Genomic DNA, 15,675 nt, shown 5'->3' with positions numbered 1-15,675 from the left:
AGAAACAATGTTAAAAATGAAGGCAATGGGGAGCTCCCGTCGTGGCTCAGTGGTTAACGAATCCGACTAGGAACCATGAGGTTGCGGGTTCGGTCCCTGCCCTTGCTCAGTGGGTTAAGGATCCCGCGTTGCCGTGAGCTGTGGTGTAGGTTGCAGACACGGCTCGGATCCCGTGTTGCTGTGGCTCTGGCGTAGGCCGGTGGCTACAGCTCCGATTCAACCCCTAGCCTGGGAACCTCCATATGCCGTGGGAGCGGCCCAAGAAATAGCAACAACAACAACAACAACAAAAGACAAAAAAAAAATGAAGGCAATGGGGAGCTCCCGTCATGGCTCAGTGGGAACGAACCCAACTAGTATCCACGAGGATGTGGATTCGATCCCTGGCCTCCCTCACAGGATAAGGATCCGACATCGCCATGAGCTGTGGTGTAGGCTGCAGGTGTGGCTCAGATCTGGCGTTGCTGTGGCTGTGGTGTAGGCCAGCAGCTGCAGCTCCGATTCGACCCCTAGCCTGGAAACTTCCATGCGCCTCGGGTACAGCCCTTAAAAAACAAAAAGGCAAAAACAAAAAACAAAGGCAATAAATAGCCCGTGATTATTTTCGTACAAGCCGCGGCGTGCTGGGGCTGGAAGACATCCGGCTCCAGTTTCCCACTGTGAGGACACGTAGGTCCCCAGAGCCATCTGTTAGGCCAGATCCGATGGCAAAGCTGTATTACTGGTTTGCTAAGCTTCGGTTTAGCCAGGAAACCCGAGCGGGCTGCCACAGAAGCACACACCTCCTTCAGGAAGGGGGAGTCGACGGCGAGGTATTTGGACACCACGTAGAGGCAGAACAGGTGGCGGTCCACCCCGGAGCCTGTCATCGCCAGGCGGTACAGATGCTGGTGCTTTTCGGCCGCTATCTTGAATAACTTGAGCTTCTGTTCCACCTAAGAAGCAAAGGACAGACGTTCCCTGATGGCCCAGTGGGTCAAGGATCTGGCACTGTCGTTGCTGTGGCTCTGATTGCTGCTGTGGTGCGGGTTCCAACCCTGGCCAGGGACCTTCCACATGCTGTGGGCGTGGCCAAAAGAAAGAAAGAAATAGAGGCTGGGGAGCTTCAAGTCATGAATCAGTCTAAACTCCAAGACGAGGGTCAGGGGTCCATCTCTCCAGCCGTCCCACGGGGCGCTGAGAGAGCAGGCCTCCCTGGGGGCGGGGGGCGGGGGGGGTCTCTGGGCAGTTGCCAAGGCGACCTGACCAGAAAGCACATTGTAAATGGAGCAGCTGAGAGGCTGGGGGGTGGGCTGCTTGAGCAGTTTGGGGGTCCTATGTGCAGCCCACTGGCCATCCTTTCATCTTTTACGCCAATGAGGCCACTAAAGTGGGTAGGAAAGCTCCAGCCTCCAAGTCTCCCGGTGCGGAAATGAAGCTTGGTCCCTCTCAGTGGACTGTGGTTTTCCTGCAGGGAGTAAAGAACCCTCCCAAGTAGGAGTTCCCCTCGTGGCTCAGTGGTTAACAAACCCGACTAGCATCCATGAGGACTCGGGTTCGATCCCTGGCCTCGCTCAGAGAGTTAAGGATCCGGCGTTGCAGTGAGTTGTGGCCTAGGTTGCAGACATGGCTCAGATCTCGAGTTGCTGTGGCCGTGGTGTAGGCTGGTGGCTACAGCTCCAATTGGACCCCCAGCCTGGGAACCTCCATATGCCACAAGTATAGCCCTAAAAAGACAAGAAGACAAAAAACTCCCAAGTGGGCTGGCAGCGCTGCTAAAACACACTCCGGGGCCTTCGATCAGACCCCAAAACACTGCCTCCAGTTCCACTGGGCCCTGTTAGGTCAATCACAGGACGAGGCAATGCGGCAGACAGGGAGGCCCGTCCAGGCTTTGGCCCTGTCCCTCTCCACCTGGCCCTCAAGGCTGTTCTAAAGGCGGCTAGTGACAGATCAGAGCAACCTGCCACGACACCTACTGAGTTCTCCCACAGAATCCAAAGCCTTTCCACAACAGTCTCCCCAGCAGAGCACTGGGCTGTGTCTTCTGGGGGTCAGCAGCAGGCACCTGCACTCCGGATCAGGCAGACCCAAGCACCGGTGGCCTCGGCCCCTGAGTATGTGGCCTAGCAGTTTGCTGAATTCATCTGAGTCTTTGCTCCTTTTTTTTTTTTTTTTTTTTTTTTAAGAGCTGCATGTGCAGCATATGGAAATTCCCAGGCTAGCGAGCTGCAGCTGCCGGCCTACACCCCAGCCACCGCAACACCAGATCTAAGCCACATCTGCGACCCACACCACAGCTCACGGCAACACTGGATTCTTAGCCCACCGAGTGAGGCCAGGGATCGAACCCACGTTCTCATGGATACTAGTTGGGTTCGTTATCGCTGAGCCACAATGGGAACTCTGGGTCTCTGTTCCTTTATCTACGAAAATGAGTGGATAACATGTCACCGGCCACTGCCAGGATGGTCAACGGCAGCGCAGAGCAACCTGGATCGCTGAGCTTGCCCGCGGAGCTTCCGGAACCCCGAGCAGAAGGCTCCCGAGGATGCTCCCCCTGCTGCTCTGCGGTACCCACGTCCCACCCCCTCATTTGCTGGCTGTGTCCTGTTCTGAGTCACAGACTCTCAGGAAGGTCATCTGATTTGTAGACGTTACAGAATGAGACACAGACATGAGCCTTTGTGTCCGTCCCGACCATTACCTTCTCATGCTTTCTGTCCCCTCAAGAGGGGTGGCGGGAAGGACAGGCTGGACACGGACGCCCCGGGGAAGGGACACGCGAGATTTACTAGGGACGCCAGCGTGTCAACCCCAGGAGGCGTCCGGTGAGAAGCACGGCCCTGCGGCTGGGTGGCACGTACCGGCTGGGTGGGGTCCACCATGGCCAGCACGAAGTTGCACGACTCGGTGGTGCAGGAACGCACGGTCTCAGTCCTCCCCTCTCGGAAGAGCCGGGTCATGGAGGCCTCGTAGGTGAGGGAAAACTTCCCCATGTCCTGGGGAAGGAAAAAGGTGTGAGCACAAGGCGGGGCGCGTTGACAAACGCTAAAGCCTATGCGGGGGTCGGTTACGGTCAGCAAGGAAAAGCAGACCTCAGCTATGGGTTTTAGTCAGTGTCAGTTTTTACACGGGCTGATGCAGCAGGCAGGTGGAAACGGCATTAGCTTTGAAAAGGATGAGGAGCGGTTTCCACATCCAGAGGCAGCGGGTGCCACGACCCAACTTCCTGAGTTTCACCGACTACAAACGAGGTCCTGGAAGGAATTCGGTACAGGACCAAGAGAGCTGCATCCAAGAGGAGGAAATTATTTAACTTCCGAGAGGGGACAGGCCAGGAATGTCCTTCTCCAGGTGGGGGAGAAGTGGGTGGGTGGCCGGAGCCTGCGGCAGAGACAGGAAGGCGATAACGCAGGAGGAGCAGCTGCGGGTGGGGGGGTGGCAGGTGCTGTGGGGGAGCAGGCGGAGGTCTCTCTCCAACATTCTCTTTTTTCCGGGAAATAAGAAAGTCCAGTCTACTGAGACTGAGGCTGGGGGAGGAGTGCGGGGAGTCAGACGGGGCGTGAAACAGGCTCTGGGGGCGGAGAGGGTGGGTGGTGTGCGGCCACCAGCGTCAGGGCTCATGAATTAAAACAGCTGACCCAGGGACTTGGGGCCTCCCTCCAGCAGAAGCAAAGCCAGTGGACACCTGGACGGAATGGGGGCTTGGTGGTTGCGGTGGTTCTGCTGTGCTTGGGGCCAGATCGGGGTGGAACATGTGCCCAGAGGGAAAAAAGGCGGCAAGACGGGCGGAGGGAGGGGGTGTGGAGCCCGGATGGGGTCCAGGAGCGTTGGTGTCAGGGATCAGAGGGGAGACGGATCATCAGACAGGAAGAGCTGGAGGCACCTGCAGCTGAGACCCTGTGGGTGATACGAGGACAGCCCAGGAAGGGCAGCAGCGATGCAAGAGGCCAGGGCCACGGGGCCAGGGCCGCCCACTCCTGGGCTGTGGGAGGAAACCACCAGCTCGAAGACCACAGGTTCCGCACGGAGACGGGAAAGGATGAGCGGCAGTTTGAGGACCTGGCTTATTCCTGACCAGAAAACCACCCCTCTGGGCATCCAGGTCCTGGTGGCCCCAGGGCAACAGACAACACCCTGCAGCAGGTCCCTGTTGTTAAGTAAATTCTGGAGAAGGCGAGGCAGGACGTCCCGTGTACGGCGTGCGGTCCAGGTCAGTGAGGAGCCTTGCGGGCTCTCTCCTGCCCCCCAGGCTGGTCGGGGTGATGTCACAGGGGCTGTTTCCATCATCCTGCAGGAGCAGTGACGAAGCCAGCTGGCCACGGGGTCTGCGAGTGCCACCCCAGGCTCTGGTGTTCCCCTGTGCCCCCAACGCCAGCTTACAGTACCCATCCTTTGATACACCGGTCACCAAAGGCCCCTTGGATGGGGGCCGAGGGGTTCTAACTCCTCACTCTGTCGCGGTCAGCAGGGGTTCCCAGGTCATTGGACAAAAATGCCTATGGGAGGGGGGGACTCCTACAGGAGGGGAACTTACTACGGGGCGGGGGGGGGCGGCGTCCCAAGGGGCTCATCGCGAGGCAGTGCGGAGCGTGGAGGGAGCAGGGGACAGATGTGGCGTTTTAGCCCTTTAATACGGGTTAGGTCGGGGAATACGATGCAATGATTTATTCGAAGCCAACCTTCCCACATCAAACTGTAAGTGTGTGCGTGAGCAGCACCTCATGCATTACACCCGAGCTTTAAAAAAAGATCATCTAACAGCCCTCGTGGCCAAGGCACCGAATATTAGTCTGCTCAGACCCCTCTCCCAGCCAAGCCGGGTTACGCCTGCAGCCGCGCCTAACCTGCCACGACGGGCCGCCACCACCGGGAGAGCGGCCCTCGCCACTGCCACAACATCTCCAGGTTCTGACGAACGGGGGTCAAGAGACAGAGACGTTAACACACACGGCGTGAGAACACAAAGCTGTCACACACGCGGCTTGCTGCCCCGCAGCTACCTGTTCGGGTCGGGGGCACACGGAGGATTTCTCGCCTCAACTTTCCAAGCGAGAAATGAATACGACCCCCAAGGGGAAAGCCAAGCGCTCTAGACTGAAATTCTGACCACCGCCTGGTGTCGTCACGAAATCAGGCGTTCTCTATATGTTTACGGGCGCCTCTTTCTGGTGGCTGTCACATTCCTCACACTGGGATACAGTCAGTGGCCAAGACAGACCAGGGAGCTCCCTGGTGGCTCAGGGGTTAGGGACCTGGTGTTGTCACTGCTGTACCTCTGCTCATTGCTGTGGTGTGCGTTCGATCCCTGGCCAAAAAAAAAAAAAAAAAACAAAGAAAGAAAGAATGCACAGAAAGGGAAGAATGTGATGGGGAGGAGGAGATGGTGGCACTTAAGCAGAGACCTACGAACCCTGGGTCTCAGTCTGGGAGGCAGCACCTGCTGGCACAGAGCAAGTGCAAAGGGCCTGGGGCAGAACTGGGCCTGGTATTTTCAAGAGCAGCGAAGAGGCCAGTGTGTCAAAAGCAGAGGGAATGAGGACCAGGCCAGCATGAGAGAAGGTCAGCACAGGGACCAGCTCTACAGTCGCTAGTCTTCGGGATGTGTAAACTTGGAGGGCAGACATACATGATTTTTAAGTTCCACCAACCGCAAAGTGAAATACAGCACTTAGAAGCACAGGCAGCAGGGAGTTCCTGCTGTGATGCAATGGGTTAATGACTCGGCTTATCTCTGTGACGGCACCAGTTCGATCCCTGGCCTGGCACAGTGGATTAAGGATCTGGCATTGCCACAGCTGCAGTTCGGATTCGATCCATAGCCCAGGAACTTCCCACATACCGCGAGTGCAGCCAAAAAAGGGAAAAAAAAAAAAAAAAAAAAAGAAGATGCACAGGCAACAAATCACAGTAACTATGAGCAGTGCCTGTGACTCTGAACGGACAAATTACAGCTATTTTCACAACAAATGACGGTTGTTGCAATATCTCAAAGTAGCATCTAAGCTTATCACGACTTCACAATGACAGCAGTTACTAGACCTGCTATTTGAAATTCAGGGCATAAAGTGTTAAATCTCCTGTACCACAAACTGATGCTTAATATTCCGACACCTGCATGCTCACTAACTGGTTCCCTTTGTAATAACGCCGGGTATTTCATCTCATGCTTTATAGACATTATTCTGAGAAGGGGTCCCCAAGGTTTTCTCAGACTGCCCAAGGGGTCCGGGGCACAGAAGAGGATGTAGAAGCCTGGAACAGATCCCCAAGGCCACCCGGAACATCTGGATGTGTGCAGAGGCCTTGGGAAGCCCTCTAGCCCCAGGGAGGAGATGGGTCGGAGTGTTACCTCCACAACGAACCCTACCCCTCACAGAGCTGACCTCCAAGCCACGCGCAGGAAGGAACCTCTGAATGGGTCCCTCTGGTCACTTGCGATCATTTCGATCATTCCTGACAGACGGAGGGCTGAATGAGGATCTGGTGTAGGGGAGGACAAAGGATGAAGCTGTAGTTGTTTCTTTTCTTTTTTTTTTTTTTTTGTCTTTTTTGCCATTTTTGGGGCTGCTCCCACGGCATGTGGAAGTTCCCAGGCTAGGGGTCCAATTGGAGCTGTAGCCGCTGGCCTACACCACAGCCACAGCAATGCGGGATCCGAGCCGCGTCTGCAACCTACACCCCAGCTCACGGCAACGTTGGATCCTTAACCCACTGAGCGGGGCCAGGGCTCGAACCCACATCCTCATCCCTGGAATATGCTTCTTAATCGTATCGGCTCTTCTGCTGCTCCATTTTCTGGGCAGATGTGCACATGCTCCCGCTGCCCAGTTATCCTGTCGGCTGCACTCCCTGCTCTTATAAGGAAGATAGTCAAGGACAGAGGAGGTGCTGGAGGCAGCCTCCTCCTCCCTATTTTAATGGGGCTGCCTCTCCCTTTCGCATTTGAGTAAGACACTGACTACTGGCACAGGATGAGATTTAAGGAAACAGCTTTTTTTTTTTTTTTTTTTTTTTTTTTTTGACCTCACCTGCAGCTGCTGAAGTTCCCAGGCCAGGGATCAAACGTGCATCACAGTGGTGACAACACCAAGTCCTTAACCCACTGAACCACCAGGGAACTCCCAAGAAATAGCTCCTATTACTGAAAGTTAATAAAGGATGTGACATTTGAATGCCTTGTTAGTATCTGTCAGAATGACTGGTTTCTTCTCTGCTCTAGTAAAATAATTTAATCTATCATTAGTCTTTTTTTTTTTTCTTTTTTTTTTTCTGGGCCGCACCCATGGCATACGGAGGTTCCCAGGCTAGGGGTCTAATTGGAGCTGTTGCCTCCGGCCTACACCACAGCCACAGCAACGCCAGATCTGAGCCACGTCTGCAACCCACACCACAGCTCACGGCAACGCCGGACACTCAGCCCACAGAGCGAAGCCAGGAATAGAACCCACAACCTCATGGTTCCTAGTCGGATTCATTTCCACTGCGCCATGACGGGAGCTCCTAATCTATAATCAGCTTTACTAATACCAAATCCTCCTGCCACTGGTATTAACGACTGCTGGTGATTACACTTGTCCTACGCTGGTAGATGGTATCTGCTATAATCTCATTGAGATTTTTTTTTTTTTTTTGGTCTTTTTAGCTATTTCTTGGGACGCTCCCGCAGCATATGGAGGTTCCCAGGCTAGGGGTCTCATCGGAGCTGTAGCCACTGGCCTACGCCAGAGCCACAGCAACGCGGGATCCGAGCCACGTCTGCAACCTACACCACAGCTCATGGCAATGCCAGATCGTTAACCCACTGAGCAAGGGCAGGGACCGAACCCACAACCTCATGGTTCCTAGTCAGATTCGTTAACCACTGCGCCACGACAGGAACTCCTCATTGAGATTTTTTTGCATTTGCCTTCGTGAGCAGGATTGGTTTGGGGCTTCTGTTTCTCGTGCACCTGTCAGCTCAAGCTGTGTCACAGTGATTGAGGACACGCGTTCTCCAACGAGCCTGCCCAGCTCCAAGCTCAGCCTTGCCAGACTGCAGACAGGATACCTCACCTGCTGGAGTATAGGTGGAGATGAGAGAGTGCCCTGCTTGGGGCTGCTGTGAGGGTTAACCAGCTCCTGCAATGCTTAGCCTGGCACCAGGCAGGCCGTCCACCGTCATGGCCACAGTGAGGCTGGTTCTGGGAGGCCATCAGGCAGCTTTCTTCCTTCCTGAAGCCTCTGCAGCCGCCCACGCCTCAAAGCCACAAAGCTGCCTCGAGCCAGCTCACACTGGCAGGTGGGCAGCTCTGACTACCTCTGTCATCCACACGCACTGACCTTCTCAGGCTGTCTACCTTGTCTGCGGCTGACTTTAAAGACAATCATCCCTTTGTCAAGGTTTTCAGGAGTGCCCGTCGTGGCTCAGTGGTTGGCGAATCCGACTAGGAACGATGGGTTGCGGGTTCGGTCCCTGGCTTTGCTCAGTGGGTTGGGGATCTGGTGTTGCTGTGGGCTGTGGTGTGGGTCGCAGACGCGGCTTGGATCCCACGTTGCTGTGGCTGTGGTGTAGGCCAGTGGCTACAGCTCCTATTCGACCCCTAGCCTGGGAACCTCCATGTGCCACAAGAGCGGCCCTAGAAAAGGCAAAAAGACAAAAAAGCAAAAGGATTTTCAAAGATATTTCTATGGAACCTGGGATTCTTTTAGTAAAATCATCTCTGTATCTGAAGTGTCACCACTGTTTTTTTTCCTTTTATGGCCACACTCGTGGCATATGGAGTTCCTGTGCCAGGGACCGAATCCGAGCTGCAGCTGTGGCAATGCCAGACCCTTTAATCCATGGCGCTGGACCGGGGATTGAACCCATGCCTCTGCATCAACCCAAGCTGCTGCAGTGGGACTCTTAACCCACTGTGCCATGGCCTCTCGTCACCATCTTTTATCATCCTAATCCTGCATACGTATTTGCTTATCAATTTTAAAAATCAGGATGATGAATCCTAAGACCCAATACCTCAATTCTGTTATATCTTATACCCACTCGACCTGCCAAAGTTAACTTCTCCCACAATGACTGGGCTTCTCTCCAATTGCTTCTGGTTCGTGCATTTCAGGGAAGGTGTTATTTAGGAAAGAAAGCATTGCAGACGGATCATTTTTATTAAGAGCCGTATTAGACTCAAGGACAACTGAGGCCCGTCAGCCCTCATTGATCTAACACTGCCTCTTTTGCTATTCAGCGTCTAACTTCCTGACCTGAATTACAGAGTCGAACCTGCAGGTGCAGACTCTGAAGCTGCCACCTGGATCCTCCCCTGCCACGTGCTCCAGCGTCATCTTGGCAAGTCAGGTTGACTCTGTGAACCTCAGTTTTCTCCCTGTAAAATGGGCCGACAAGAGTGCCCCCTCCCAACCAAACTCGAGGGAACTGTGAGAGTGACGTGTGCAAAGCACCTGGACCAGCGCCTGGCACAAAGCGCCACTCCCAACGGCAGAAGTGTCATCCAGGGACCCTGTACTGCATCCGTGCACACAATTCAAGTATTAAAACACAAGTTCTCCACTAAAAACATGGCATATCTTGAGCCAATGCCACAAGGACTTCCGCTGCCCCTGGAAACTGTGGGTGCCCTCTTGGGGTGGCATGCTCTCTCTGACGCTTAGGTCCTTCTGAGGCTTGGCTGTGCCTCCAGTGGGGTTGTCGTCACGTGCAAGCCAGAAGGTGCCTGCTGCCCAGAGGGGGTGGTGGAAACACCGTGAGCTTCTGCACCTCCAGGGACCCCCTCCGTCCCGGAGCACCTCCGAGGGCTGCCACACCCCCTTTTTCGGAAGACGACGTCAAAGCTCAGAAACACCCAGTCATCTGCCCTGAGAACTTCCGCTTTACCGACTCTAGGGCTGGTGGCGGAAAGGTTTAATTCCCACTGCGTGGACGAGACCTCCCTTGGCTCCCGCCCCCCATGCTCTCGCTCTCCTGCTGCCCTGGGGCTTCTGCTGGACACACATGCCGTCCAGGATGGGAGGCTCCAGACGGGGCCAGGCGCCTGCTCCTTCGACGGGTCCTCCCCGCCTGCTGGGCAATCGGCCTCGGGTCTCACCTTGTAATGAGCCAGCTGGAGGGCGAGCTGCACGAAGGCGTCCGGGCTGGTTCTGCATTTCTTGATCAGCCCTTTACCGAAAGTGGTGAACGGAAAGGAATGGAAATCCACGTCGTCCGCCAGAAGGTTGGCGCAGCTCAGGGAAGTCTCTATCACCTCCTGACACTGGCGAAAAGGAGAGAAGGGCTTAGCGGACGGCAGGGGAAGCACAGACGCCTCCTCGAAAGAAAACGGCAGGCTGGCTTTCAGCGCAGCTCACCGCGCTGGTGCCCGGAGATACAGCACGTCTTCTCGAGTGTTACCCATCCTTCCTACAAAGGAATCAAACTTCATTATTTTCAATTCATTCATTCATTGATGCTCATGACGTGAGCGGCTTGACTTGGGACCTCAGTTCCCAGCATCAGGGATTCAACCCGGGCTCCAGCAGTGAAAGCGCCAAGCCCTAACCACCAGACCACCAGGGAACTCCCTTTTTCAATCTTTCTAATCTAAGAATGGCAGTAAACCAGCCATGCAGCACCCCCTCCCCGGGCCCTTTGAGAGCGGTGGGGTGGTCCAAGGAGGAGGAACTCCTGGGTCCCACTGGGACCCCAAAGCCACTTCACACAGTCTCGGGTATTGTTTTGTGAGATCTATTGTTGCTCCAGGCTGTGGCCATCGAGGAACTAATTTTAAAAAGAAAATGGGGGAGTTCCCGTTGTGGCGCAGTGGTTAACGAATCCGACTAGGAACCATGAGGTTGCGGGTTCGACCCCTGCCCTTGCTCAGTGGGTTAAGGATCCGGCGTTGCCGTGAGCTGTGGTGTAGGTCGCAGACGCGGCTCGGATCCTGCATTGCTGTGGTTGTGGTGTAGGTTGGCAGCTACGGCTCCAATTAGACCCCTAGCCTGGGAACCTCCACATGCCGCAGGAGCGGCCCAAGAAATGGCAAAAAGACAAAAAAAAAAAAAAAAAAAAAAAAGAAAATGGATGGGAGTTCCCCAGTGGTCTAGTGGTGAGGACTCAGCACTTTCACCGCTGCAGCTGGAGTTCCATCCCTGGTCTGGGAACGGAGATCCCACATCAAGCTGCAGGCAGTGGCCAAAAAAAAAAAAAAAAGGAAATGAACTGTGGTACAACCACACAACGGAGAGGAGTCCTCAGGCGTGAAGTTAACATGGAGGAACTTTTTTTTTTTTCTTTTTAGGGCCAAACCCTAGGGAAGGTCCCAGGCTAGGGGTCGAACTGGAGCTATAGCTGCCTGCCTACACCACAACCACAGCCAGATCTGAGCTGTGCCTGCCACCTACACCACAGCTCACAGCAATGTTGAATCCTTAACCCACTAAGTTGGGCCAGGGATTGAACCCGCATCCTCATGAATACTAATCGGGTTTGTTATCACTAAGCCACCACAGGAACGTCCCCCAGCCCCAATTTTTTAAACATATAAAAAAATTCTGGAGTTCCCATCGTGGCACAGTGGTTAACGAATCCGACTAGGAACCATGAGGTTGCGGGTTCGGTCCCTGCTCTTGCTCAGTGGGTTAACAATCCGGCGTTGCCGTGAGCTGGGGTGTAGGTTGCAGACGCGGCTCGGATCCCGCGTTGCTGTGGCTCTGGCGTAGGCCAGTGGCTACAGCTCCGATGAGACCCCTAGCCTGGGAACCTCCATATGCCGCGGAAGCGGCCCAAAGAAATAGCAAAAAGACAAAAAAAAAAAAAAAAAATTCTTCTATGAACCCAGAACTGTTCTAAAAAATAAAATCCATTACAACAATTTTTTTTTTTTTTTGGCAGCCTGCAGCATCTGGAATTTCTGGGCCAGGTATCAGATCTGAGCCACAGCTTCGACCTGCACTGCAGCTATGGCGACACCGGATCTTAACCCACTGGGCCAGGCTGGGGAGGGAACCTGCATCCCGGCGCTCCCAGGGCATTAGAGACCTCACCACACCACAGCAGGAGAAATTTGTTTCATACATGGGAAGCGACTCGGTCAGCTCTAAGGACCCTAAACCACACTTGAGCCGAGGCTACGCCTCTCTAAGGAACACACACCAGCCCCCAGGGCTCGGGCTGGATGCAAAGACAGAGCTGGAAATCCAGCAGTCCTCGACCCCCTATTTCCCCCACGGAACTCGACTTCTCAGGCCCTAGGCATCCCCGCTTGGCTTCGATCGGCTAGCGTTTGGTAATTCCAACCCTAAGAGTCCTTCCTGAGAGGGCCGGAGAACACGCCGAGGGAGAGAAACGACAGATGCGTGATTTCGAGCATGTCCGCTCCGACGGAAGGGACTGCAGTTCCTACTTTTTCAGGCTGACATCCAGCCAAGGGTGAGCCTGGGATCTCGCTGACAATCTTAGCCAAACGCTTTCAATGGGAGAAGAAATATTTGGGGCGGGGTGGGGGGGGCTTCCACGGCAACAGCTGGAGCAGCCCTCAGCCCCCATAAGAGCCCCCCAGACAGATACGCGGCCTTGGCCTTGGTGGTCTTCCCCCGAGCGGGTGGCCGCGCAGGAAGGGCCGCTGGACAACGCCCTCCCCAGGGAATGAGCGTCCGTCCGCTACCTGGGACCTACCTCCTCCGGGATGTCCCACTGCAGCCGGGTGGGGTATGGAATGTTGGGGTTGGTGTCCCCTTTACAGTGGCCGTCCTCCTCATAACCCAGCTGAAAGCTGTCGATGGACATGACATACTGTCAAAAATAAAGAGACGTGTCGGTGAGGTGAGAGAGCATCCCACCCACAGGGTCAGCTTAAACACACCTGACCTCCCAAAGCAGACCAGGCCTCGGTCTTTCTAGAGCTACCGTCAGGACTCAGCAACAGCCACGCACGGTACCCGCTCACAGTATGCAGGGCGCTTCACATGCTCTTTGCAGACACCTAATGAGATTTTTTTTTTTTTTTCCCCAGCCACATACAAGGCGTGCAGAAGTTCTGGGACCAGGGATCAAACCCACGGCACAGCAGTGACAACGCCGGATCCTTTCATCGCTAGGCCATCAGGGAACTCCCGAGTGATGTATTCTTATCTCTTATTTCAGGGGCAAGAAAAAAGGACCTGGGGTTCCCGTTGTGGCTCATCAGTAATGAACCCAACCAGGATCCATGAGGCTTCAGGTTCGATCCTTGGCCTCGCTCAGTGGGTTAAGGATCCCGCATTGCTGTGGCTGTGGTGTAGGCTGGCAGCTGCAGCTCCTTTTAGACCCCTAGCCTGGGAATTCCCATATGCTTCGCATGTGGCCCTAAAAAGCAAAAAAAGAAAAAGGAGCTGCAGAGGTTCAACAGCTTGCAGCTGATAAGGAGCAGAGCTAGGACCCAAGCCAAGTGTCTGACACACATAAAGTCACTCGGGGCCTGCTCCCAGGTCCTGGCAGTGAGCCAGTGCCCTCTGGGTCCCCCCTGCTGGATACATCCATCCAGCCTGGAAGGCAGCAATCATCACTCCCACTTGCATAGACGGGAAAATGGCCTCGGGGGCGAAGAGTCGAGTTCACAGGCCTCACAGAGCAGGACCTGGCACAGGTACAGTTGTATTCTCTTCATTGGCAGGCAAACCCAAGCCAATGTATTCAATGGTATTGACTGAATGTTTGATCCCTGGCCTGGGATCTGTCTTTTACATGCCTTGGGCATGCCCCCCCCCCAAAAAAGGAAAGAATCAGATGTCCATCAATGATGAACAGATACACTAAATGTGGCCGAATCCTATGGAGGAATACTACACAGCCATAAAAAGGAGTGCGATACCACAACAACAGTGCAACCTAGGTGAACCCTGAAAACATCAGCCAGACACAGGCGACCAAGGACTGTGTGATTCTTTGCCATGAACTGGCCCGAACAGGCAAACTGGCAGAGACGGAAAGCAGATTAGTGCTTATTGAGAACTCAGGCCATAGGCAGAGGGCATTTCTTCACAGGGTGATGAGAAGTCCCGGAATTAGACAGCTGGTAATGGAGAAACAAGCACCTCGTAAATACACAAAAATCACTGGACTGGACACTTTAAGAGGGTGAATTTTATGGTGTGTGAATTACACCCTCTATAACAAATAATAAAAATTTTTTTAGGGCCACACTCACGGCATATGGTAGTTTCCAGACTTTGGGTGGAAATGGAGCTGCAGCTGCGGGCCTACGACACAGCCACAGCCATGTGGGATCCGAGTTGAGTCTTCGACCTACACCAGAGCTCATGGCAACACCGGATCCCTGACCCACTGATTGAGGCCTGGGATCGAACCTTTGTCCTCATGGACACTAGTCCCATGGACTTCCACTTTACCACAACGGGAACTTCAATGAAAATATTTTTTAAAAAGGACGCCCTGCATGCAGGGAGCTTATGTTCCAGTGGGGGAAGCAAAACAAAACCAATAAAACCAAACAGCAAATAACAACCACCCAAGGTGAGGTGGTGACACTGTCAGATGGGGGAATGAGGAGGGGGCTACACGCCCGTGCAGGTGGCATTCTGCAGACCTGAGCAGGTGGAGGAGCCAGCCTACAGGCACCTGCTCTGCATCAGAGCCCCTATAAAGTCCGTCCCGACTGAACATCAGCATGGCAAAGCATCCCCGTACTGCCCTCCCATGGGCCTTGGTCGCAAGACCGTGGGTCAGTTCCCATCCGTGCGGGGAGCATCCGAGCGCCTCTCCCACCCCTGGAGCCACGGCCTTTCTGTCACTGGGCAGTTGACAGTTAAACATCACCACTTCCACTGGTCACCCTGCTCTAAGACTAAACCCCTTTCCTCTGATCTTATCCAGGGTACTGAAAAAATAAGCCTGACCTTGTCAACATCCAGCAGGTTTTTCTACTTGGTAAACGCATGCTGTGCAGTCCGGACTGCTAGGATTCAGTCTTTCTCCCTGACCAAGGAACCACGCTCAGGCATTTATGGCTCAGAGTCCTTGGCACAGGGTGGTACCAGGCCTGGAGCATTACACAGAGCAAAGACATTCGAGGCATCTCGTTATGTCCAGAGGTGCCAAAGGGGGTTTGATCTTTGCTAGATTTTCAGCTGAAAGGATCTCCAAGCCTTTGTCGGCAGCAGCCACGTCCAGGGTGGTGACAAGCCTTTCTGATGCTTGGCTGCTTTTATCACAGATAACTCTCTTAAAAGCACACCCGCTTTTTACAGATGGGAGCAATTTTCTTTTCCTCTTTATCCTTTAGCCCCACACAGGAAACCTCGTTGGTCGAAGGAACCAGCAGATTAGGTTTTGCCAAGACCCGAACCAGAGGGGAGACGACGGAAAGTGGGGCAAGGGTCACGGACGTGCCCCAGTGGGTGTCTGCCCAGGTTTACCACACAGTCGGATTTCAGGCACAGGACCCGGGCTCCACGCCCCGCAGGCGGGAGGTGATCGGCCCGCCGTCACGGGGATGTGTCCCCCACACGGGCGGTGACAGTGGGTCACCCTGTTCCTGTCTATTTACGAAAGCAGCAGCACAATAAAGCAAGCAGAAATGCTGCAAGTTCCGTATGACTCTCAAAGGGGCTTGTTCCTTCAACAGAGTTACCGTAATTCTCATCAAAAGAATAACACAGAGTTTCTACAGCAGGCAAGTCTACTGATTTTCGGTTTTAAGGTTTTTTTGGGTTTTTTTAATTGAC

The 15,675-nt window shown here is 54.2% G+C and overlaps 1 protein-coding gene across 1 annotated transcript in view; it reads right to left on the bottom strand.

Annotated features, from left to right (window-relative positions):
- CPT1A (carnitine palmitoyltransferase 1A (liver)) overlaps positions 1–15,675 on the bottom strand; it is a 43,273-nt gene that overhangs the window by 4,510 nt on the left and 23,088 nt on the right. Inside the window, 4 exon segments of the mRNA NM_001129805.1 lie at positions 783–935; positions 2,847–2,981; positions 10,065–10,229; positions 12,629–12,745. Coding sequence (NP_001123277.1) covers positions 783–935; positions 2,847–2,981; positions 10,065–10,229; positions 12,629–12,745 — 570 coding nt within the window.

Source organism: Sus scrofa, chromosome 2, assembly GCF_000003025.6.
Source record: "Sus scrofa isolate TJ Tabasco breed Duroc chromosome 2, Sscrofa11.1, whole genome shotgun sequence".
NCBI lineage: Eukaryota > Metazoa > Chordata > Mammalia > Artiodactyla > Suidae > Sus > Sus scrofa.
The sequence above is the reverse complement of the archived record's forward strand: the minus strand, read 5'-3'. Positions and strand labels throughout refer to the sequence as shown.